The following is a 24,917-nucleotide window of genomic DNA, read 5'->3' as shown; positions in this document are numbered from 1 at the left end:
TTCACATCAGCAGTATATCACAGTCTTGTGATTTCTATCAGTTCCCGGTGAAGCTTGTAGGAGGAGTTATACACCACTGAGCTGTCCTATCAGGCTGCAGGGCTCCTAACCCTCTGTCTGGACAGTGTGGATTGGCCCCGTGCTGATCACATGCACTCTCCCAAGATGGATAAAAAAAATAAAATAAAATAAAAACTCTTGCAATATACAACATGAGCATGTGCAGCTTGACTCCAAAGGCTCTGTCTTATCTGGACTTGTCCAGGGGGACAGTGCACGGAGGGGAGGATCTGTGCATACAGGATCAAATAGCCTTTTTACACAATTCAAAGACTTAACCCCTTAAGTATAACAAGCATGCTTCACTGCATATACAGACTGATTTTACTGTTGTAGGCTTACTAACACTAATTCTCTGACCATTACCTGCTGCTTATCAACAGTGTCGAACCATCTACTATATGTCCAGTTGACAGTTACTTGTAGTATTGCATACACCGAGTATTATTTTACAGCCTTTTGGTAATTTTGGTGTCTGCACTCGTTTACTACCAACATTCAAGCACAAAAGTGAAAAAACTCTAATGCAATACAACAGGACATACCCTTATCATCAAAGCGAGCTATACCAGCAGCTACAGCATCTTCCAATGTGTCTGTGGATTGAATTAGCTGTAATAAGAAAAACATCATTAACCTTAAAAATTCATTATAGGTTATACCCAATCCCCACAGTACAACTACCTAAAAAAGCCTGGTCATTTAGGTCCTCTGACTCTCCCAAGATGAAAGGTATTACGCTCTTTTACAATATGCTGCATGCTAAAGATCACTGTTTGAAGTCTCCAGCCATCAAACGATGGGAACGAGATCTGAAAATATTTTCAGACGCTCAACGGCAACAGGCTATCCACTATAACCAGAACCAAACTTCAACATAGTCCAAATGTATAAATTTGCCAACCTGGACGATGATGAATGCTGGCGCAGTTGCTCTCAGACAGGATCTTTACCCCACATAGTGTGGGACTGTCTACACCTAAGAAGCTTCTGGAACCAAATATTCACTCTTATATAGTGAGGTTCATGGGCTGCTTAACAGCACCTTCCCAAGCATTGGCTATTCTTAATGTGGGTATAGATGGAAAGATTCCTGGATCTGCAGTCTAACGACCTTGCGAAATTTTACAAGACATGGAACCCTTGGCTTAATGCGCAGAAACCGCAGTGAATGTATATTGTACTGTGTAACATATGTATAAACGCACCAGTACTGAAAAATATGCACCATTTATGGGAGCCCCTAGCGGCTCATCTGACCTCTGTATGCTTAGCTATACGTTGATTTGACTAATATGACTTTGAAAGCCCAACAAACATTTTTATTTTTTTTTATAGTAGGTTAAGAACATTCCATTAATGAATTAAAATTAAAACAGCCATTTCTGCTCACCCCCACCATCACAGAAGTGAGCTCTGGATCATACAAACTCTGGGGGGTTTCAGTCAGGCTTAAGGAAGAATGAAAATGACCTACACTTACATCATGAGCTTTCAACTTTGGTCAAAGCTGCAGTTTGTTTTTATCTACAGACACCCCCTTACCTGCAAAGGGGGCAGCTTTTTGGTAAAGCTTGACTCCAAAAGGTGAACTATGGCTACGTGACTTACTAGATAAACCAAGAATTTTAAAAGAGTCACTAAAATCATGAACAAAAAAAAAAAAAGTGTGTGTGTGTATGTGTATATATATATATATATATATATTTTTTTTTTTTCCTAGGTACCTTAACCGCTTCAATGCTGGGCACATGCAACACTATCTAAATTACATTTTTACAATTTTTCACACAAATTGAGCTTTCTTTTGGTGGCATTTAATTATCACTATTTTATTTTTTTGCTAAACAAAAAACGACCAAAAATTTAGGGAAAAAGTTTTTAAAGTTCTGAGCTTTTGCAAATAAGTAATTTTTTATCTTCATTGCTGCTGTGTGCTGATGAGGCTCTTTTCCTCCCACAGACACAGCATGGGAGGAAAGAACTGCCTATAACCCTCAAGTCTGTTTTACCATGGGGAAAGTCATTATTTTATCCCCTGCACATTTTGTAAGTTTGCCCCCTTACAATGAACTGAATGGTCTAGAATTTTTATCATAGGTGTATTTTCAATGATAGAAACAGAATTTCAACCAAAAATCCAGAAAAAAAAACAAAAAGACATTATGCAAATGTTAAGTTCAGTGTGTAAAATAAATATTTGATCTCCAAGCAAAACAAGACTTTGTGCTTGCCAACAAGGGTTTCTCCACCAAGTACTGAGGTAAGACGTTTCTTGTAGTTGGTTACCAGGTTTGCGCACAGCTGAGGAGGGATTTTGGTCTACTCATTACCAGGGTTTTCTGTGTCCATCATTTAAAATATACACATCTTAATACATGTTATCCATCATTTAAAATACGCCTGTGATAAAAATGATAGACCCTTCATTTTTTTTTGAAAGTGGGCAAATAAAATCTGCAGGGGATTAAATTATTATTTTCTGGACACAGCTGATCAAATGTAAAGGACCACTGTGATTTGCCCTTTAACCTGATCTGTGAACAGCTGTGTCCAAACCCCACACAGTGGGCAGGGTTATGGAAGGACATCTACTGACACCCTCACAGAACTGGAAGACTGCATTGTAGCCGTTTTTTGCCTATAGCGTGGCTGGCAAGTGGTTAATGTTTTTAAATTCCTTTAGTCCAAGCACAGAAACATTAATGCTAGGTTCACAACTGTGCAGATGTTTCCCGCAGCCGCAACCACTCGGACGAAAAAAAAAAAAAAAAAAAAGAAAAAGAGCACTAAATGCAAGCGGGTGCCATTAATGTTAATTGCACGGACTGGAAATCGCACCTGCATTGGGAACTGCACTTGTGGTTCCCATGCAAGCTGCAGTTTCTAAACTGCTGCAGGGACCTTCCCCCTGGGTTTTGAGGTGCGTGCTAAATGTGTCCATGCATATGTGTGAACAGCCTTGGGTCAGCGGGTGAACCCAATTCTGATGGTTTATCATTGGATAGTGCTGTCAGTCACATTAAACAAGCTTACAAAAGAGAGAAAACTGACCTGGGTTAAAGTGCAGCTTCTACTTTAATGTCCAATTTCAAAAGGCTGGGGTGGGTCAGTTATTAATTTGTATTGTTTAACTGTAGTAAAAACAGCGAAGTAATTGACATAACTATGCTAGCTGGCAGGGATTCCTGGATCACAAAATGAACATAAAAAGGTTTTGGCAAATGACAGTTCACATTTAATTTGTTTCACTGTGTATTTATTAAAATTATATATATATATATATATATATATATATATATATATATATAGTCATGCAGGAACGGTTGCATGGAACGGAACTGCCTGCATACACACATATATATATATATATATATATATATATATATATATATATATATATATATATATATATATATATATGCAGGCAGTTCCATGCAACCGTTCCTGCATGACTGTCAAGTCAATGAGTTCCCATTCACTTAAGGGCTTCCTGCATGCAGCTCATCGGTAAAAAGAAGTAGTGAACGCGTCCAAGTGAATGACAGCTGAAATCTGATTTTATCTGACTTTTTATTTGCATATCGATGTTTTCCTAAGCATCTTCTTGTGATATTGCAAAGATTGATTTTTTTTTTGCCCCCTTTTTGCTGAATAGAACACCCCTTTAATTATGAAAAAAAATTAAGCTACTTAGGTTTTAACTGCACCACATTACTTGCAATAGCTCCTCACTGGTCCTTTGAGGGAAGATTTCTTTAAGTTTTTCGAGTTTTTCATCTTTGGTCCCATCGTTAACCTGAGACGAATTTGTTGCAGTAGTCTTCTTGGAAGGAGGGCAGTCATCTGCTGAATCATCTGTGGCAGATTCCAAAACCCCGTTCCTTTAACAAAAAGAACACAAAGCTTTAGATGAGTGTGCTCATGTCAAAACCAGAGTTGCCCAACAGGTTAAGGATTTTTAGTAGATACCCTTTTCCTTATACTTGGAAAAAGAACCCAGTCCTGAGGAAAGCAGAATTTTTGTACACAGTGGAAAATCCTTTTCCTAGAATTGAGACACACAGTCTGGCTAACTTGCTACCTACAGGAGGATTGGACAGTGGCAAACAAAATAAAACTGTAGGTCAGCCCAGGATAACCCTCTACCACTACCAGCATGCCAGTTTTGTAGCAAAACAGTACTGACAGCATGATCAGAAAGATGGGTGGGACCTGTGTCCCACCAAGGGACTCCAAGAAAATTATATTTCAGCGAGTACAAAAACCCAATTTTCTTGCCCATCCTTTGAGGGACATGACATTTTTCACCTTTAGAATATCCAAAAGCATTCCAACAGAGGGGTGGGAACACAGCAAACAATTGCAAACAGGCCCAATGTTTACAGTAACTGGGGGCTGCCTGCAGTTCACAAGACCTGAATTCTGGCTGGCACCGGAAGAAAAAGAAAAACCAGGTAACATTCTTGCATAGTGAAAACAGTGCTAGATGCCAGAAAGATTAAAGCACTGTCACAGCAAGCCGCTGACAGCCATAGCCAACCGCTTCTGAACCCCTCGCTAGCCCAGTGCTACAATGAGTGTTGACCGACAGTCACTGCTCTCTGCTCAGAGGGGACTGAGAACTGAGCCCATATTACCATCATGAGACCTAGGATACAGTGAGAGAAATCTTTTCTATAGTAACTTATGAATAACTTTTGAATATAAAATGTTATGAGCCTGAGGAATTGTGTAGAAGGATCTAGGTGTGACTGAAAGGAATAAACTTGACTGGGCCATGGTGTGAATGGTCTGGACAATAGAGGATGTTCTTTGGTGACAATGCGGTCATTTTTATCTTGGGGAAGGGTTTTGGAATGTTGTATTGATTGTGTTCAAATATTCTTCTGTATTGGTTATCCTAATGAAATAACTTATTACGTATTTTGAGGTTCCAACTGAGGCAGATGTTCAATTTGGAACATCTGCCACAAGAACTAGGACAAAGACAACCTGGTCCTGAAGACCCCAAATAACTAAATGTATATTATCTCACAAAAGTGAGTACACCCCTCACATTTTGTAAATATGTTTTTATTACATCTTTTCATGTGACAACACTGAAGATATGACACTTTGCTACAATGTAAAGTAGTGAGTGTACAGCTTGCAGAACAGTGTAAATTTGCTGTCCCCTCAAAATAACACAGCCATTAATGTCAAAACTGCTGGCAACATAAGTGAGTACACCCCTAAGTGAAAATGCCCAAATTGGGCCCAATTAGCCATTTTCCCTCCCCAATGTCGTGACTCGATCGTGTTACAAGGTCTCAGGTGTCAATGGGGAACAAGCATGTTAAATTTTGTGTTATCGTTCTTACTCTCATATACAAGTCACTGGCAGTTCAACATGGCACCGCATGGCAAAGAACTCTGAGGACCTGAAAAAAAAAAAATTTGAATTGTTGCTCTATGCTATAAGATTGCCAAGAACCTGAAACTAAGCTGCAGCATGGTGGCCAAGACCATACAGCAGTTTAACAGGCCAGGTTCCACTCAGAACAGGCCTCGTCATGGTCGACCAGAGAAGTTGAGTGAACGTGCTCCGTGTCATAACCAGAGGTCGTCTTTGGGAAATAGACTTATTAGTGCTGCCAGCATTGCTGCAAAGGTTGAAGGGGTAGCAGGTCAGCCTGTTAGTGCTCGGACCATACGCTGCACAGTGCATCAAATTGGTCTGCATGGCTGTTGTCCCGTCCCAGAAGGAAGCCTCTTCTAAAGATGATGCACAAGAAAGCCCGCAAACAGTTTGCTGAAGACAAGCAGACTAAGGACATGGATTACTGGAACCATGTCCTGTGGTCTGATGAGACCAAGATAAACTTTAGTTCAGATGGCGTCAAGTGTGTGGTGGCATCCAGGTAAGGAATACAAAAGACAAGTGTGTCTTGTCTACAGTCAAGCATGGTGGTGGGAGTGTCATGGTCTGCATGAGTGCTGCCGGCACTGGGGAGCTACAGTTCATTGAGGGAACCATGAATGCAAACATGTACTGTGACATACTGAAGCAGAGCATGATCCCCCTCCCTGCAGAGACTGGGCCACAGGGCAGTATTCAAGCAGGATAGCGACCCAAACACACCTCCAAGGACGACCACTACCTTGCTAAAGAAGCTGAGGGTAAAGGTGATGGACTGGCCAAGCATGTCTCCAGACCTGAGCCCTATTGAGCATCTGTGGGGCATCCTCAAACGGAAGGTGGAGGAGCACAAGGTCTCGAACATCCACCAGATCTGTGATGTCGTCATGGAGAAGTGGAAGAGGACACCAGTGGCAACCTGTGAAGCTCTGGTGAACGCCATGCCCAAGAGGGTTAAGGCAGTGCTGGAAAATAATGGTGGCCACACAAAAAATATTGACACTTTGGGCCCAATTTGGACATTTTCACTTAGGGGTGTACTCAATTTTGTTGCCAGTGGTTTAGACATTAATGGCTGTATTAAGTTATTTTGAGGGGACTGCAAATTTACACCGTTATACAAGCTGTACACTCAAGTGTCATTTCCTCAGGGTTGTCACATGAAAAAATTATTATTTACAAAAATGTGAGGGGTATACTCACTTTTGTGAGATACTGTAGATCTGTCATCTGTGCAGAAACACAGGAAGGTAGGAAGTGAATTTTGTATTTCTAGAATATCACTTCTAAGAACCTGAGAGGCAAAAACACGCCAAGCCAGGCGGGTGCTCTAGCAGTAATATCCTTAATAATAATAATAATAATAATAATAATAATAATAATATGGATAACAAGTCGAAAAATACATGGTCCCCCAAAGACCATGCGGGGCAGGTGCCCTATGAATGCAGGATCTACAAACACTTTAACCGGAATGCTCTACACATCCGTTTTGACAAAAGCCCAATGAGGAAGACAAGGTGCTCCCTGCAGGTCATCGCAGCTGAAATCTAAAAGGTCCAACAATTTGCTCCATACACACTCATCAGTGAAATATCAACTGCCACAGTGGAGAGATCCTTTTAGAGGCTTTTGCCCATTTTGCCATGGTTTAACAAAGTAAATTCACTGCAAGAATAAGGCCAAGGGCCGGGCTGGCCAAAAACAACAGTTCTAAAGAGGGTTTCCAACTGCTCATTGGTAGGGTCTTTGAACACAAAAAGGTTCCTTACTATCATAGCTGTCGCCTTAAAGTGGTTGTAAACCCTTACAAACCACTTTGACCTACAGGTAAGCCTAGATTAAGGCTTACCTGTAGGTCCAAGAAATATCTCCTAAACCTATAAATCTAAGCCGGCATGCGCGGGAGTGACGTCATCGCGGCTTCGCCGAATGACAGCGGCGAAGCTGCGAGACCCCACCAAGAAGATGGATGCTCCGGACTACAGGGGACAGCGGCGACTTCGCTGGCTCCTGTGTCAGGTAAGTGACACATAATGGACTACTATGCAATGCATAGTAGTCCATTATGCTTTGCCTTTGCAGGGAATGAAAGAGGAAGTAAAGTCATCAGGGTTTACTTCCTCTTTAATAAAAGTAAGCCACCAATATATTCCCAGTTAGAAATGAGAACAAGTCTAGTAAGCATTAGGAAGGCGTCAAAGGCATGTCTGGGTGTTTCAAACCCCCTACAGAGAAAGGCCTCAAAAAGAGGGTGCAATTGAAGGGCATTTGCTGCTCCAAGGGCTCTAAGACCAAAAAATAAATAAAAAATTCCTATGAGGAAGTCACAAGGTCACATAACGTCAGGAGGCAGAGCTTATGGCGTCCTCACGCCCAGTAGCACCCTTTTAATTAAATCTTATTTCTTTTCCTAACAGACAAAACAAGACAGAACAAAACATCATACACATTTGAGCAAAATATTAATGCAAGTTCAAGATCCAATCCATTACATATAAGCCATCAATTCAAAAATAGAAAATAAAAAGAGAAAGATAATTATCCCAGTTAAATTAAATATCAATCCACATCCAATATAGCAAAAATATTCCCTTCTAACCACAGTGGCACAAGGCATTATCTAGATCCATGTTAAATACATGGCTCAATAACCCTTGTGGGCATACGATGGCGTATATGGCTTATCCAGCCACTTTGCCCAAACTTACTAGGGTAGTCCCTATTTGTGTAGGTCTCTGTACAGTGGGAGATTATTATTTACCAATTGTTTCAGTATACAAGCGTAGGAGAATAGGGTTTCTTGCAATGTAAATCATTGGCTTTTCTTACATAAAATAATGTAATGTTAGCGAACACTTGCTCTGGCACTGTAGGAAGAGTAGCCTCCACCAGACCCAGCAAGCATACAAATCCACCCAAAAAGTAAACTATATATGGGCAAGTCCAGAAGATGTGGGTGAAATCCCCAAACCGCACCACACTGCCAACACTCAGATGAGCATGCGGGATTTATCTTTTGAAGTCTGTGTAATGTGATATATGCTCTATGTACCAATTAAAATTGGATTATATGGTCACTCAAGTATACCAAAGATCACAGAGGAAAATTCCACACACTCTTCCAGGCTTCCGAGTCCAAATCCGGTATGTCTCCCGTCCACCTAGCCCCAAGACTCTCCAATGGCAGGAGGGAAATTATGGTAAAATGAGAATATAATCTGGGAGGTGGACCTCTCCAAACAATCAGACCTAAGTATTGATTCTAGAGAGTTGATAGTATAATTATTATACTATATTGTGGAAATCGGGCATGACATGTATGGGAAAGCTGAAAATATCTAAATAAACGAGAACTAGGCCGGTTAAAAGTTGAAGCAAGTGTAGAAAGAGTAGTTTCTGATCAGTGACCACCTGAGAGAGCAATTTGATATTATGCTTGGTCCATGCAATAGGCTCAGGTAATTTATAAAATTTAAAAAGGGTGGGATTAAACCATAAAGATAAATCCCACGTGCTCATTTGAGTGTTAGCGGTGTGGTGCGGCTCAGGGATTACACACACACACACACACACACTTGCCCATATATTTCATTTTTGGTGAAATTGCATCTTTACGATAATACTCATATCTAAGGCCAGCCTTCCAAGCTTGAATAGTGTTGATCATTGAAGCAGTCAACTGGTAGGGTGCCCTATGGCCCCTGAATACAAAGTACCTTAATAGCTGCTTCCAGCCAAGTAGAGGAGTTAGATAAATCTGGACTTAGCCACCATGCGACTGTAACCACCTGAGTGGCTAAAAAATATTTATATAAATCTGGAAAAGCTAGACCACACATTGGTCACAAGGGCACATCAGGGTGGTAAATGTATACCTGGGGTTCTTTGATCCCTAATAATTGCCTTTTTTAGGAGGTTAATATGTCCCAATAAGGGACAATGGTAGAGACTTTCACATTTTCAACTTAAACCCAATATCTCCTAGGATCGAAGTCAAATGCAATGACAAATTCAGAAACTTGGCGAGAGATTACAACTCCTAAGTACTTGAAATTCCTCTACTCGCTTCAATGGAATCTCACTCAAAGCCGTGCTACGAGCCTCGGTATCTACTGGGAACGAAAACTGTCAAAATTTATCTTCTGTATTTTATAAATACCATTGGAAAGCCCATTCTATATAGTACCTCCAATAAAATGGCCATTCAAGGAGCATCAAAACCCTTCTCTTTAACTAGGGAGGCAACAACTCTAGATCCTACATTAAGATGTTAAACATGAATATTAGTAAAAAATCTCTGCAAATTCACATCAGTGGCCCTACCTGCCATAAACCGCATCTGGTCTTGATCAATAATGTAAGGCATCATCGGGAAGTTGTCAAAAAGTCCATACTCAAAACGGTAGCGGCCCTTTTACATGCAGTTTCCATAGACCTTTATCCTTAAGGGGGTTTATCTGTTTTTATATTCAAAGTGGCGATCTAGCTTGTGGTCTGAATAAAGCATTGGGTGTTTACTTGCTACACCATGAGAGTTTTTTTTTTAGGTTTTCTCCCACTTGCTACATGGGTGGAGTCCCAGGATGGATTGATGCCAGAGGCTGCACAATATATATCCAGTATCCAGGAAAGCGCGATAGACCTTAAAGAGGAAGTAAACCCTAATGGGTTTACTTCCTTTTTGTCTCCCTGCAAAGGTAAAGCATAATGGGCCACTTACCTGACACAGGAGCCAGCGATGTCACAGCTGTCCCCTGTAACACAAAGCGTCCATCTTCTTCCGGTATCGCTGCTCCGGCCACTCGCAGCGCTGGTGCAGCGATGACATCACTCCCGCGCATGCACACGGGAACCGCCACTAACGGCATATCGCCGTTAGCGGCAGCATGCTCAGTGTAGGTTTAGGAGATATTTCACGGACCTACAGGTAAGCCTTAATCTAGGCTTACCTGTAGGTCAAAGTGGTCTGTAAGGGTTTACAACCACTTTAACTTGTAGTGTAGGTCGAATTGGGAGGTAAGAGGCTGTAGTGATAGGTGGTGGGTACTGCGATGGAGCACTTTAATTTTTATGCCAAGTGGATCACACATGATATATATGAATAAAGGAATTAACATTATTAACCAGTTGCCGACCGCCGCACGACGATGTACGTCGACAGCATGGCACGGGCAGGCATATGGGCGTACCTGTACGTCCCTGCCTTCCCGAGGGTCGGGGGCCCGATCGGGCCCCCGCCCGGTGCCTGCGGCGGTCGGTTTTCGTCCGGGAGCGATCCGGGACGAGGGGGCGGCCATTCATTCATGGCCACCCCCTCGCGATCGCTCCCGACGAATAGAAATCCCCCGTGACATCACTTCCTCTCCTGTAATGTAAACACAGGAGAGGAAGTGATGTATTCTCTCCTCCGTGTCGGTATTTTTCGTTCCGACACGGAGGAGAGCGGATCGGTGAGTTGCACCAACACTCTACACACACAGTAGAACATGCCAGGCACACTCACACCCCCCCGATCACCCCCCCCAATTACCCCTGCCCCCCAGTCACAGTGACACCAATGTCATTTTTTTTTTTTTTTTGCATTGGTGTCATTTGTGACTGTAATAACTGTTAGGGCAGTTAGGGTTAGCCCCCTTTAGTTCTAATGTACCCCCCTAACCCCCCCAATAAAGGTTTAACCCCGTGATCACCCCCCGTCGCCAGTGTCACTAAGGCTGGGTTCACATTGCAGCGGTTTATGAGAACGAATGTGATTCGCACCGCACTGCAGTGCAAATCACATCCGATCTCTGTGCGATTCGAGTTCAGCCATTCGCCGCACCCGCCGCAAATTCGCACGGGACCCTTTTTTTGGCCCGCAGCAGAATCGGATCGCATGGGTGTTCACACCATGTGATCCGAGTTTGCAGATCGCACTGCGATATGCGAACTGATCTGGGGGTGTCAGTAACATTTCACTGACACTCCCAGCAGTTCGCATAGGGCAGTGTGAACTGCCGCCGGGAGGCATGCGATGCGGGAACCCGCCGCGGATTCGTGGCGTTTCCGCATCGCTCCAGTGTGAACCCAGCCTAATAAGCGATCATTTTTCTGATCGCCGTATTAGTGTCACAGGTGACGCTAGTTAGGCAGGTAGGTATTTAGGTTCGCCGCAGCTTTTTATAGCGCCAGGGACCCCCATATACTACCGCATAAAGCCCCCTGATTGCCCCCTAGTTAACCCTTTCACCAGTGATCACCATATAACTGTTACAGGTGACGCTGGTTGGTTAGTTATTTTTTTATAGTTTCAGGGCACCCGCCATTTATTACCTAGTCTCACTAGTGTACCCCTAAATTTAGGGGTGTCTACTTTCCAAAATGGGGTCATTTGGGGGGGGGGTTTGTGCCATCTTGGCATTTTATGGCCTTCAAAACTGTAACGCCCTTAGAAAGCCTGAAGGCGGTGCTTGGTTTTCGGGGCCCCGTACGCGGCTAGGCTCCCCAAAAAGTCCCACATATGTGGTATCCCCGTACTCAGGAGAAGCAGCAAAATTTATTTTGGGGTGTTATTTCACATATGTCCATGGCATGCGTGAGCAATATATCATTTAGTGACAACTTTGTGGAAAAAAAAAAAAAAAAAAAAGTTTGTAATTTTCCCGCAACTTGTGGCAAAATATAAAATATTCCATGGACTCAACATGCCTCTCAGCAAATAGCTTGGCGTGTCTACTTTCTAAAATGGGGTCATTTGTGGGGGTTTTGTGCCATCTTGGCATTTTATGGCCTTCAAAACTGTAATAGGTAGTGAGAAGTGAACTCAAAAATTTACGCCCTTAGAAAGCCTGAAGGCGGTGCTTGGTTTTCGGGGCCCCGTACGCGGCTAGGCTCCCAAAAAGTCCCACATATGTGGTATCCCCGTACTCAGGAGAAGCAGCAGAATTTATTTTGGGGTGTCATTTCACATATGCCCATAGCATGTGTGAGCAATATATCATTTAGTGACAACTTTGTGTAAAAAAAAAAATATATATATTTTTTTGTCATTATTCAATCGCTTGAGGCAAAAAAATAAAATATTCAATGGGCTCAACATGCCTCTTATCAATTTCCTTAGGGGGTCTACTTTCCAAAATGGGGTCATTTGGGGGGTTTTTGTACTGCCCTGCCAATTTAGCACCTCAAGAAATGAGATAGGCAGTCGTAAACTAAAAGCTGCGTAAATTCCAGAAAACGTACCTTAGTTTGTAGATGTGACAACTTTTGCGCAAACCAATAAATATACAATTATTGACTTTTTTTTTACCAAAGACATGTGGCTGAATACATTTTGGCCTAAATGTATGACTAAAATTGAGTTTATTGGATTTTTCTAATAACAAAAAGTAGAAAATATCATTTTTTTTCAAAATTTGCGGTCTTTTTACGTTTATATCGCAAAAAATAAAAATCGCAGAGGCAATCAAATACCATCAAAAGAAAGCTCTATTTGTGGGAAGAAAAGGACGCAAATTTTGTTTGGGTACAACATTGCATGACCGCGCAATTACCAGTTAAAGCAGTGCAGTGCCAAAGTGTAAAAAGACCTCTGGTCATTTACCAGCAAAATGGTCCGGTCTGAAAGTGGTTAAGCACAACTGATTTACATTTTATTAATGGGCTTTTTATTGATATTTCTGCATTTTTTTCTCTTTTTTTATAGTTCTTCTTACTGAACGCAATGGTATAAATGTACTAACATAAAGCTGACATCAGTGTACAGTAACTGCTTTTATATTCCCAATTTCTTTTTGTGGACTGATACATAAATAGGACTTCCACTATACCACACCTGTAATTGTTACAGCACACCAAAACAGAGAAACATTCCAGTCAAAATACAATATTGTAAAAGTAAGTTACATCATGAGAAGGCCAAAGTTTCATAAAAACCATCTAGTTTATTTACAATTGTTTAAAACATTCAATCGGATACTTGATGATCTAGAAAAAACAAAACACATAACAGACATGAATACTATTATATGACAATGTTCCTACATAGGGAACAGACACCTCAACGGAGCAATGAAATGGTTTACAAATAATCATTCATGAGTAAATCGATGCAAAGATACATAGCAAGGCGTCTTCCCTGTATAAAGTAAACATATTTTGCAGCAAAGGCCACTTTCTCAGGACGGAACACTATTATAATGCACTAGATATAATCAAAAAAAAATTCTTATTAAAAATACATATATAGCACATATCAGTTATACATACAAAATAGACAGTCTCTCATGTTAAGGTGGTGCACAATAGTCTCCCAGGCGAATATAGAGGCACAGGGCATAACACTCATGGGAGGAGAGAGACCCCCCCTAGGACAAAAGCACCCTAATGAAATGAATATCCACTGAATTTGATGGAAATGAAAATGATCAACCTACAGAGGGCTGAATTCAAAGACACCCCAAAAATCAAAGAGAAAAAATGATGCAGCAGGCTAGTCCATTTTGCTGAAATTTCATTGCAGCAACTCAGAATGGTACAGTAGTTTGTATGCCCTCAACGTGCTTGTATGCATGCCTGACAATGTTGGGCTCCTAATGACACAACAGATTGTGTCCTGGGGTATTTCCTCCCAGATCTGGACAAGGGCATCACTGAGCTCCTGAACAGACTGAGGTTCAATCTGTTGGCTTCAGATGGACCGAAACATAATGTCCCAGAGGTGTTCTATTGGATTTAGGTCAGGAACTGGCTGCATACTCTCACCACATGAGACCGGGAATGGTCGTGCACCAGGAGGAACCCAGGACCCACTGCACAAGCGTAGGGTCTGACAATGGGTTCAAGTCTAAGCCTATGCCAATGTCTAGCCTGTAGAAGTCTGTGCGTCCCTCCATAGATATGACTCCCCAGACCATCACTGACCCACCACCAAACCGGTCATGCTGAACAATGTAACAGGTAGCATAGCATTCTCCATGGTTTCTGCAAGACCCTTTCACGTCTGTCACATGTGCCCGGGGTGAACCTGCTCTCATCTGTGAAAAGCACAGGGCACTAGTGGCGGACCTGCCAATTCTGGTGTTCAAATGCCAATCGAGCTCCACGGTGCTGGGCAGCAAGCACAGATCCCACTAAAGGACATTGGGCCCTCAGATCACCCTCATGAAGTCTGTTTGTTTGGTCAGAGAAATGCACACCAGTGGCCTGATGGAGGTAATTTTGTAAGGCTCTGGCAGTATTCATTTTGTTCCGCCTTGCATAAAGGAGCAGATACCGGTCCTGCTGCTGGGTTAAAGACGTTCTACGGCCCTGTCCAGTTCTAGAGTAACTGCTCATCTCCTGGAAGCTCCTTCATGCTCTTGAGACTGTGCTGGGAAACACAGCAAACCTTCTGCCAATGGCACGTATTTATGTGCCATCCTGGAGGAGTTGGACTGCCTGTGCAACCTTTATAAGGTCCAGGCATCGCCTCATGCATCCCATCGTTGCCCATCTTGTGCACCTGTTCATTTTTAACAAAGCGGAGTTCCACCAAAAAGTGGAAGCTCCGCTTATCCTTCTTCTGCCCCCTTTTGGGAAGGGGGGGCAGCAGGAGACAGCCTTTGCTGCAAAATGTGTTGACATTCCATGCGGCTCGCTATGTTCCTTTACACCGTTTAACTGATGAATGATTATTTGCATTGCTCGACTGAGGTGTGCTTTACCAATGTAGGAACATTGTCATATAGTAATTAGAGCTGCACGATTAATCGTTAAAGAACCAAAGTCACTATTCTACCCCCCTCAGGATCTTAACAGAGCACTTTCCAGATTCAGTGCAGAGAGTTCTCTGATCAAGCAGACAGCTGTAAAAAAAAAAAAAAACAACACAACAGGCAGCCTGCCAAGTTTCACAATATTACTAAACAGAAGCATTATAACACTTGGTACGTTTAGATCAAAGGGATGAACTGACTGCTATCTGTAGATGAGGGCAGTTTAACCACTCAAAGACTAAACCTTTTTCTCACACTTGTTGCTTACAAGTTTAAATCAGTATTTTGGCTAGAAAATTACTTAGAACTCCCAAACATAATATTTTTTTTTTAGAAGAGACCCTAGAGAAAAAAAATGGCTGTTACAATATTTTACGTCACACTATTTGCACAGCGGTCTTTCAAACACAATTTTTTTTTGGAGAAAATATACTTTAATGAATTTAATAAAAAAAACGAAACAGTAAAAGGTAGCCCGATTTTTTTGTATAATGTGAAAGATGTTACACCAAGAAAATCGTGATCTTTATTCCAAGCAGAAAAATCTTGACTCTTTTTGCCAGAATCGTGCAGCTCCAATAGTAATTTTTTTTTATGTTACGTCAGCGGTTCCCATCCTTTTTGGCAACAAGGCCTGCTTTCATGGCAGCTAACTTTCCCAGGGACCAGGGGTTGGGGCTACAGAGTCAGTCCTCAGAGGAAGCACAGGCTGATCACAGCCTCTGCCCTGCTAGAGGTACAAGTCCTTTGCAGGGGAGGCACACATTAGAATATGGAAGTGTCATGTTAGAGAGGAAAGGTGGGGGGGGGGGGGGGGGGGCAGGGGCACTGTGATGAAGGAGGCGGTGATTGCTAGGGGCACTGTAATTCAAAGGGGGACTGCACTGTACAGGGGCACAATAATCATTCAAATCATGCCCCTTTACAGTACAGTGCCCCTTTACAGCAGTTTCCCATCACATCACAGCCCAACTTAATATTATATTGCCCCTTTACAGTGCAGTCCCATTTACAGCACAGTGTGCTTTACATTAATGTAACAGGGACTACTGTACTGTAAAGGGGCATAATGATTTGAATGATTATCATGCCCTTGTATAGCGAAGTCCCCTTTATATTACAGTGCCCCTAGCAATCACCTCCTCCATCACAGTACCCCTGTGCCTCTTAACCCCCCCCCCCCTCTCCAACATGGCACTTCCCTATTCTAATGTCTGCCTCCCCTGCAAAGGGCTCGTACCGCTAGGAGGGCAGAGGCTGTGATCAGTCTGTGCTTCCTCTCCTGGCTCCCACCCACTCGATGATGTTAACCAATCAGCAGGGCAGCGGGCAGGAGGAGCTGCAGAATGGAATGTAGAGCTCCTTGGGCTGATTGGATTATAGTCAGTGTTGGCAGAGGAGCCAGAAGAGGACACAGCAGGAGGTGAGCAGTGACTGCGGTCTGCAATAGCCCTGTGCGGCTGGTCAGCAACGGACCAGCACCGGTCCATGGCCCAGGGGTTGGAGGCCCCTGTATTATGTATTTTTAAATAAGTTTGCTTTGTTCCTCAAGGATCCTATTGAATGTTTTAAATAAATTGTAAAACTAGATTTTTGAAACGTTGGCCTTCTCATTGTGTACCTAAAAAAAATCTGAAATTGTAGAGCAGTGGTTCTTAACTCCTGTCCTCAGAACCCACCAACAGGCCAGGTTTGCAAGATAACTGAATTACATCACAGGTGATATAATTTGCTACTAAGTGATTGCATTATTCTAGTCTGCATCTCCTAAAGGTAATACTTAAAATCTGGTCTGGTGGGTCCCGAAGACAGGAGTGAAGAACAACTGTTGTAGAGTGACTGGGATGTTTCATTATTTTGGTGTGTTGTGGGCTAACCGTGTATTCTGCACCCAATTCACAACAAAGAGGAGTTTTTTTGTAGTCCAAGAAATGGACTGGGAGAGTTTGTCTATGACTTTTTGAGATAACATAGGCAGAGTGAAGGCATAAAATAAAGAGATTCTTCACCTTGTAAACTAAAATGTAAAAGTCAGTAAGGAGCTACAATTACTACAGCTGCTGACCTAAAGAAAAAAAATAAAAAGAAAAAAAAAGAAAAATAAACACGCGCGCACACACGTCCCAGGATCCAGCGATATCCTCATCTGACCCAACTTTTTGCCAGTATCTTAAAGCAGAAGTAAACTCCGCTATCATTTTCATCCACGGAAGCTGCCATCTTTGGCTCTGTTTAATCTTCAGCTGCCACAGTGCTGCACATGTGATCCGTTATGACAACAGCCATTGGGTGGTTTGACAGTTTGGTTGAGAGCACAGCCAATGTGCAGTTAGCATTCCCGGCATGTCATTTTTTGAAACTGTTTAAATCGATGGGTTTACTTCCAATTTACCTGTGGCCAGCCAACTCGGACTCTTTGCGGCTTCACAGTCAGCTGCCCATGCGTGAGCAACGCTGCACCCCATGAATGCAAGTATCTGTCAAAACCTGATTTTGACAGACTACAAGGCTTTCCTGGACGTTACTACAAAAGCATTTTTCAAAGTTTCAGTAATTTACAGAGACACAGTACAGATTACAAATTCAAAAGGAAAAAAAAAAAAAAATAATAATCAATGGCTTTACAAATTAACCAGAATCCATTTAACATTCTGGCTAGAAAAAAAAAAAAAAAAAGTAAAACAAATTATGCGTCTAAGATCCATTTGTTACTTACTCTTCCCTTGGGTGGGCTTTTCTGTGTGTGGAACTCATACTTGGTTGACTTTCTTGGTCCTCGATTTCAGACTCAGAGTCCAGAAAACTTACACCTTTATCCTTCTTAAAAAAGGAAACATTGTTCAGCCTCTTATTTTCTGGAGTCTCTGGGATGCTGGTCACTAACAATGAAAAAAAACAAAAAAAACGCATTGGTTTGAAATATTCTTATACATATACCGTATATACTCGAGTATAGGTCGACTCGAATATAAGCCGAGGCCCCTAATTGACCACAAAAAAACTGGGAAAACTTATTGACTCGTGTATAAGCCGAAGATGAGACATGCAGCAGCTACTGTTACAGCTTAAAAGAGTGGAAAAGAGGGTCAACAATGCCCATCTGCAGCTGCATACCTCCCTGTGTACCTCCCTGTGTCCATTGCAGCCTACCTGTGTCCTGTGCATGCCTCCGTGTGCCAATCTGCAGCCTCTGTGTCCTTCTGCAGCTCTGTGCCCATCTGCAGCTCTGTGTGCCATGCACTGATCAGCATGTCAGAAAAACATACGGCGGCCATTCCAGGATTCAAAATCCGCACCTCTCCTTGTCTGTGACAGACAGCGGATATTCCACTGTTCAAAAGCCGCGCCTCCCTGTCTGTGATAGGCGGAACACTCAATTTCCCAGCAGTCAGTGTTCCGCCTATCATGGACATCCGCTCATCCTCATACTACGGACGAGGATGAGAGGATGTCCGTGATAGGCGGAACACTGACTGCTGGGAAATTGAGTGTTCCGCCTATCACAGACAGGGAGGCACGGCTTTTGAACAGTGGAATGGCCGCCGTCTGTCTGTACGACACGCTGATCAGGTAGGCAGACGGCGGTGACTCGAGTATAAGCCGAGGGGGCACTTTCAGCCTAAAAAAAAGGGCTGAAAATCTCGGCTTATACTCGAGTATATACGGTACACATACACTCGTGCTCAAAAATTTGCATACCCTGGCAGAAATTGTGGCTCCGAAACAAAATTGGCGTCCTTTTTTTTCACACAAATAGAGCTTTATTTTCGTGGTATTTGATCACCTCTGCGGTTTTTATTTTTTGCTCTACAAAACAAAAATAGAGCGCATTTTTGCTATAATAAATATCCCCCAAAAATATATAAAAAAAAAAACATTTTTCTTCCCTCAGTTTAGGCCGATACGTATTCTTCTACATTTTTTTTTTTTTTTTTTAACCAAAAACGCAATAAGGCTTGCACAAAAGTTATAGCGTCTACAAAATAGGGGATAGTTTTATGGCATTTTTATTAATAATTTTTTTTTTTATTATTAGTAATGACGGTGATCCAGCGATTTTTGACAGACACGTTGGGACAATTTTGACACTTTTTGGGACCATTGGCATTAATACAGCGATCAGTGCGATTAAAAATGCACTGATCACTGCCAATTACATTTTTACAGTAAAGGGGTTAACCACTAGGGGGCAGTGTGTTTTTTTTTCTGTAGGAGGGCGTGGCTTGGCGTGCGACATCACTGATAGCCTTTCCCTATAACAGGGAACAGACGATCAGTGACAGCTTCACTAGGAAGCATGAGGAGAGGTTTGTTTACACTTACCTCTCCTCGTTCTTCAGCTCTGTGACCCGATCGCGGGACAACAGTGGCGATCGGGTCCGCAGGTTCCGCGGCCACAGTCACAGAGCTCAGAATCTGGTCACGAGTGCGCGACCCACGACTGGGCTCTTAAAGGGCAACGTACCTGTACGTGCTTGTGCCCAGCCTTGCCATTCTGCCGATGTATATCGGCGTGAGGCGGTACTAAAGCGATTAATATAGAAAATATGACGGATTATGCCAAAAATCAACTGTCTTATTTAGGGATAGCAATTACATGAAGTCATCTATTATCACATTGTTTTTTGGATCCTTTTTAAATCATAACAGAAATTGCCCAAATGGCCCTGATAAAAAGTTTACATACCCTGGAATGTTTGGCCTTGGTACAGACACAGAAGGTAGCATATACAGGTTAGGGCCGGTTCACACTGCAGGCGAGGCGAGGCGACACAGACTTGCCTCGCCGCGACCTGCCGCGAGGCAACTTACAGATGACTTCTGTATAGAAGTCAATGCAAGTCGCCCCGAGGTCGCCCAGAAGTAGTACAGGAACCTTTTTTCTGAGTCGGAGCGACTCGAGTCGCTACTCTCAGAACAGTTCCATTGTACAGAACGGGGGCGACTTGTCACACTGCGGCGAGGCGAGTCGTGTCGCCTCGCATCGCCCGCAGTGTGAACCGGCCCTTAAAATGGCAATTAAAAGGTTAATTTCCCACATCTGTGGCTTTTTAAAATCACAATTAGTGTCTGTGTATAAATAATATAAATTTGTTTGTTAGCTCTCACTTTTATGCATTAAGCAGGCTAGACACCGAGCCAGGAGGTAGAAAAGAACAGTCAAAAGACCTGCGTAACAAGGTAATGAAACTTTACAGAGATGGAAGAGGATAAAAAAAAAAAAAAAAAAAAAAAAAAAAAACACACGATATCCAAAGCCTTGAATATGCCAGTCAGTGATGTTTAATCACTTATTGAGCCAACAAACTCATTGACTATTTATACACAGACACAAACTGATGTACCGACTTCCGGACCGCCGCACGCCGATGTAAGTCCCTACTTTGGGGATGGATATCGTTATGGCAGCACCATAATGCCGGTATCCCCATGTTCAGCCGGCGTTCCGGTACAAGATAAAAGTGGTTTCTGCAGTGGATTTGCCACGAGATGACTTATCTATGGTGGGAGAGGGCCCCCTCCCGCCGCGATCCGGAGCCATCGGCAGAGGCGATTGCGTCTGTCCCCTGGGCTGGCATGGAGACGAGAGGGGAAGATGGCCCCCCCATGACACTGCAGGGCCGAAGCAACGTCATAAAAGTCACTTCTGCCCATAGCTCTTAAAGGGGCATTTTATTTTTTTGCATTCTAGTGTAAATATGAGATCTGAGGTCTTTTTGACCCCCAATCTCATATTTAAGAGGTCCTGTCATGCTTTTTTTCTATCTAAAAGGGATGTTTACATTCCTTGTAATAGGAATAAAAGTGACAGATTTTATTTATTTTTTCAAAACCATTCTAAAAAAAAAAAAAAGAAAAAAAAAGAAAAAAAAAAAAGCTTGTGTGCAGAAGCGAACGCATACGCGAGTACCGCCCGAATATGAAAACGGTGTTCAAATCACACATGTGAGGTATTGCCGCGATCGGTAGAGCAAGAGCAATATTTCTATCCCTAGACCTCCTCTGTAACCAAAAACATGCAGCCGGTAAACATTTTTAAATGTCGCCCATGGAGATTTTTATGGGTAAAAGTTTGTTAACCACTTCAGCCCCAGAAGAATTTACCCCCTCCTGTCCAGAGCACTTTTTGCGATTCAGCACTGCTTCGCTTTAACTGACAATTGCGCAGTCATGCGACGTGGCTCCCAAACAAAATTGACGTCCTTTTTTTCCCCACACAAATAGAGCTTACTTTTGGTGGTATTTGATCACCCCTGCGGTTTTTATTTTTTGCGCTATAAACAAAAAAAGAGCGACAATACAGAAAAAAATAAATAAATAAAAAAAAGAAGGAGAAGAGGGTGGTATTTTTTACATTTTCCTATAATAAATATCCCCCAAAAATCTCCATAAGCGACATTTAAAAAAATTTACACACACACACCCCTTTTTGAAAATACATTTCCCCCCCCCCCCCCTTTACGGTGCGATATAAAATGGACAGATAACAAGTCCTCCTTATGACAAAATCAGGGATCTATTAGACGCCCCATTGTCTCCCCTGCAGCTAATCAGAGATCTGCTAATCCCCACTGAAATCCAACCAGTGCTCCACATACCACACTTAATGTACAGCTAAAATGAATTTATTTAGCATTGAACCACCCAAAAGACAAAACTATTCTATATAAAACAAAAATTCAAACACAAAAAGGTCCAAATGTACAGGAATTCCAAATGCTGCATATTGTCACAGTGATGGATAGTTCATGAATCTTCTATAAACATCTTCCGTGCATCAAGAATCATAACTCTGTTACCTTCCAACCATGCTCATGTAATCACTTCCTACATCCCCGACTCCACCCTTACGCCACCAATGTGACTTCATCAGAGGGATTGAATCCCTCTGTGCAGTATCCTCCGTGGTGGAGACAGCGACATCAGATTGTACTAAACCACAACCATACTGTATGTTCACATATGTTGGGGCCTCCATTAAAACACCATTCAGGGCATGCGAGGACACGATTATTTCATTTTGGGCATTATTGTCTGGAACTCTGGATTTGGATGGGAGATCCAATGATTTAATGAGAGAACTCCAACTGCCTGATAAAGCAAAATATTCCTGCAACAGACCTAGCCAGGAGAGTCTTTTGGATGGGACTGAATGCTAGCCTACCAATTATGGGCCCTGGCATTTGGGGGAACGGTGCTCTTTGTGAGCTGTATGCCTGGGGACCCTTCAGGTGGTGTTACTTTAGATTCAGGTTCACGTCCCCCAAGACACACAGACTTTGGGAACCCTGTATATGCCATATTAGAAAGAGTGACCGATTCATGCTGTTGGGACACATACTGTTAGATGCTAATGTCATTAACTCCAGCCACCTGTCTGTTGTCTTCTATAATGTAAATGAGTCTAGTCTGGCTTGCCATAGCTTCTGAGAGTATTTCACCCATTGTTGTTTGTGCTCATTAACTATGCTACTATATGAAGGAGTTCTGTGTTGCTGTTTAGGAAAATGTATAATCTACTGTGTGAAGCTCTGTGACAAGTCTGACCTGTGGTGAAATCCTGATCAATCATAATGCTCAGGAGGGCATGGAGTCCCATTGGCTGCTTTGAGGGATTAGTTAATTAGCTCTTGTTAATTCTGTCTCTGGTTACAGTTGTATTGTTACAGTAATATGAGCAGGAGGGAGGCACCTCCTGTTTTACTGTATATAAGACTTCTATTTTGGTTCTAATAAAACAGTCCATGTTCAGCAACTAAGCATCGTCTTGTTTTGTGCTTGTGAGCGGTTGGGATATCTATATTCAGACTGGGAGGAAGTGGTATATGATGAAAGAACTCAAGCGGAGTGGGACATTGTTACAATTCCCTTAAAAGGGACAGACTCATTTTTGACCGTATACTTTAGGTCACAAATATAGCGCAAGCTGCTTGTGGTGGTGGTGGCGGTGAGTGCTTTCAAGTGCTGAAGTGTACTACACAGAAGAGGTTTATGGAAGATTTATGAACTGTTCAGCAATGTGACAATATACATTTGGAATAACTGCACACGTGGACTTTTTTTTGTATGAAGTTTTGATATACAGAGTTTCTGGTTCAATAGTTCATTGCTTTAAAAAAAAGAGTATTTATGGTCAAAATGTAATGTATTCATTCTCGCTATGCCCTGTGAATAGGCACTGTCCTTGCACAAAATTCAATATATGGATATTCCTGATGAAGTGCCTCTCTCCTAGAGGGATGAACATAGAGTTGGATCTCAATTGCTTCATTAGTAACTTTTGAGGGATAAGGTAGAGGGTACATGAATATAATCTAGTTAGAATACTTTCGTTAAAACATCTGAAGGTATTCGGGCAGTGGAAGTGACTTAGACTATCTGGCTCTACGGCTGATTAATTTTATAGATATATGGTTCCTGATGTTTTACTTGTTTCGCTTCCTGCTGTCAGGGTTCTGTGTATTTTGATTCTACTCACCTTTGAGTTGATTTTTTCTTTTGTTTATGTGCATATTCATTATTATTGTGTTTTTTTATTTTTATTTCATTTGCATTTTTATGTTTATTTTTATTTTCATCTTTATTTTTATTTCATTTTTATTTTTATTCTTCTTTTTTATTTTTATTTTTAGTTTTATCTTTATATACATTTTTTTCCATTTATTTTTATTTATTTATGCTGTTACCAATATGGGTTTCATTTTGGGTCAGACAGATTTTTTGGATGTCCGGAATATCAGTATTATTGAGAACATACCGTTTAAATTAATTGTTGCATGCCCCTTTGATGTGGGTACTGTAATTAAGAATCAATTATAATAATTAGGTTGGGTGTCACCGTAGGTAGTTATCGTAGTGAGTATTATTAATTTGTACATCCTAATTATATGGGATGTTCTCTGAGAAAAGTAGGATGTAGTTAAAAAAAAAAAAAAAAAAAAAAAAACACTTTAAAAGAATTCTTGTATATAAAACATTTTTTTTAAAATATATATATATTTATTTATTTATATTATAATATATGTTTGATGCAATACTCTTGCACTATTGAACATACTTTAGTGTGCATCGGCCCATCTAGGTAAAGGGGGATGTGCGCTTGGGTTGAAGAGTATTCATTTTATATGCTTTTTGATATGTTATATGAAGCACAGTGCACTGACGGCTTGACACATTATTATGTAGGGTGGGGAGATGGGTGAATATTGTTTAATGTGGATCTTTGCTGATACTTACAGTAAATATGTTTTGAAAAGATTTCATTATATGCTACGATGGAAATGCTGGCGCATTGGTGGCACGGGGACACGCGTTTGGCGCATGCGCGGTCTCTGAATGTCTGCCGATTACTGTGCATACTGGAGGAATAAAGGGAGGTTCACCCGTCCAGAGCCAATCCCATGAATAAGTCATATTGATGACGGAACATGTTGGGGCGTGGCTATCTGGCGAACACAGTGTATTAGTGAGTTAGAGAACTGGGCGGCGTGAGGTGGTTGCTGAAAGGAGGGAGCGAAGGGAGGTATCTAAGGCGCTTCAATATACCGCGGATCTGCTGAAAGAGACCAAGCGCGGCGCAAAAGGAGGGGTGAGAAGGAATCAAATCACTTACCTAATCTGAGGTCCGCCGTGACCACCAATGCCCCATTATACATATGCCAGGGCTCGACAAACCCCAGGCGCCAGGTCGCCAATGCGACCAGAAATCGCGACCTGGC

General features: G+C 42.1%; 1 protein-coding gene across 1 annotated transcript in view; it reads right to left on the bottom strand.

Moving 5' to 3' along the window:
* Positions 1-24,917, bottom strand: part of SMARCAD1 (SNF2 related chromatin remodeling ATPase with DExD box 1) — a 199,172-nt gene that overhangs the window by 150,106 nt on the left and 24,149 nt on the right. Inside the window, exons 3-5 of the mRNA XM_077476560.1 lie at positions 17,915-18,077; positions 3,779-3,944; positions 606-672 (exon numbers count right to left, since the gene is read on the bottom strand). Coding sequence (XP_077332686.1) covers positions 606-672; positions 3,779-3,944; positions 17,915-18,077 — 396 coding nt within the window. The remainder of the gene's footprint in view (positions 1-605; positions 673-3,778; positions 3,945-17,914; positions 18,078-24,917) is intronic.

Source organism: Lithobates pipiens, unplaced genomic scaffold (assembly GCF_037356315.1).
Source record: "Lithobates pipiens isolate NorthernLeopardFrog02 unplaced genomic scaffold, aLitPip1_a1.2 Scaffold_13, whole genome shotgun sequence".
NCBI lineage: Eukaryota > Metazoa > Chordata > Amphibia > Anura > Ranidae > Lithobates > Lithobates pipiens.
The sequence above is the reverse complement of the archived record's forward strand: the minus strand, read 5'-3'. Positions and strand labels throughout refer to the sequence as shown.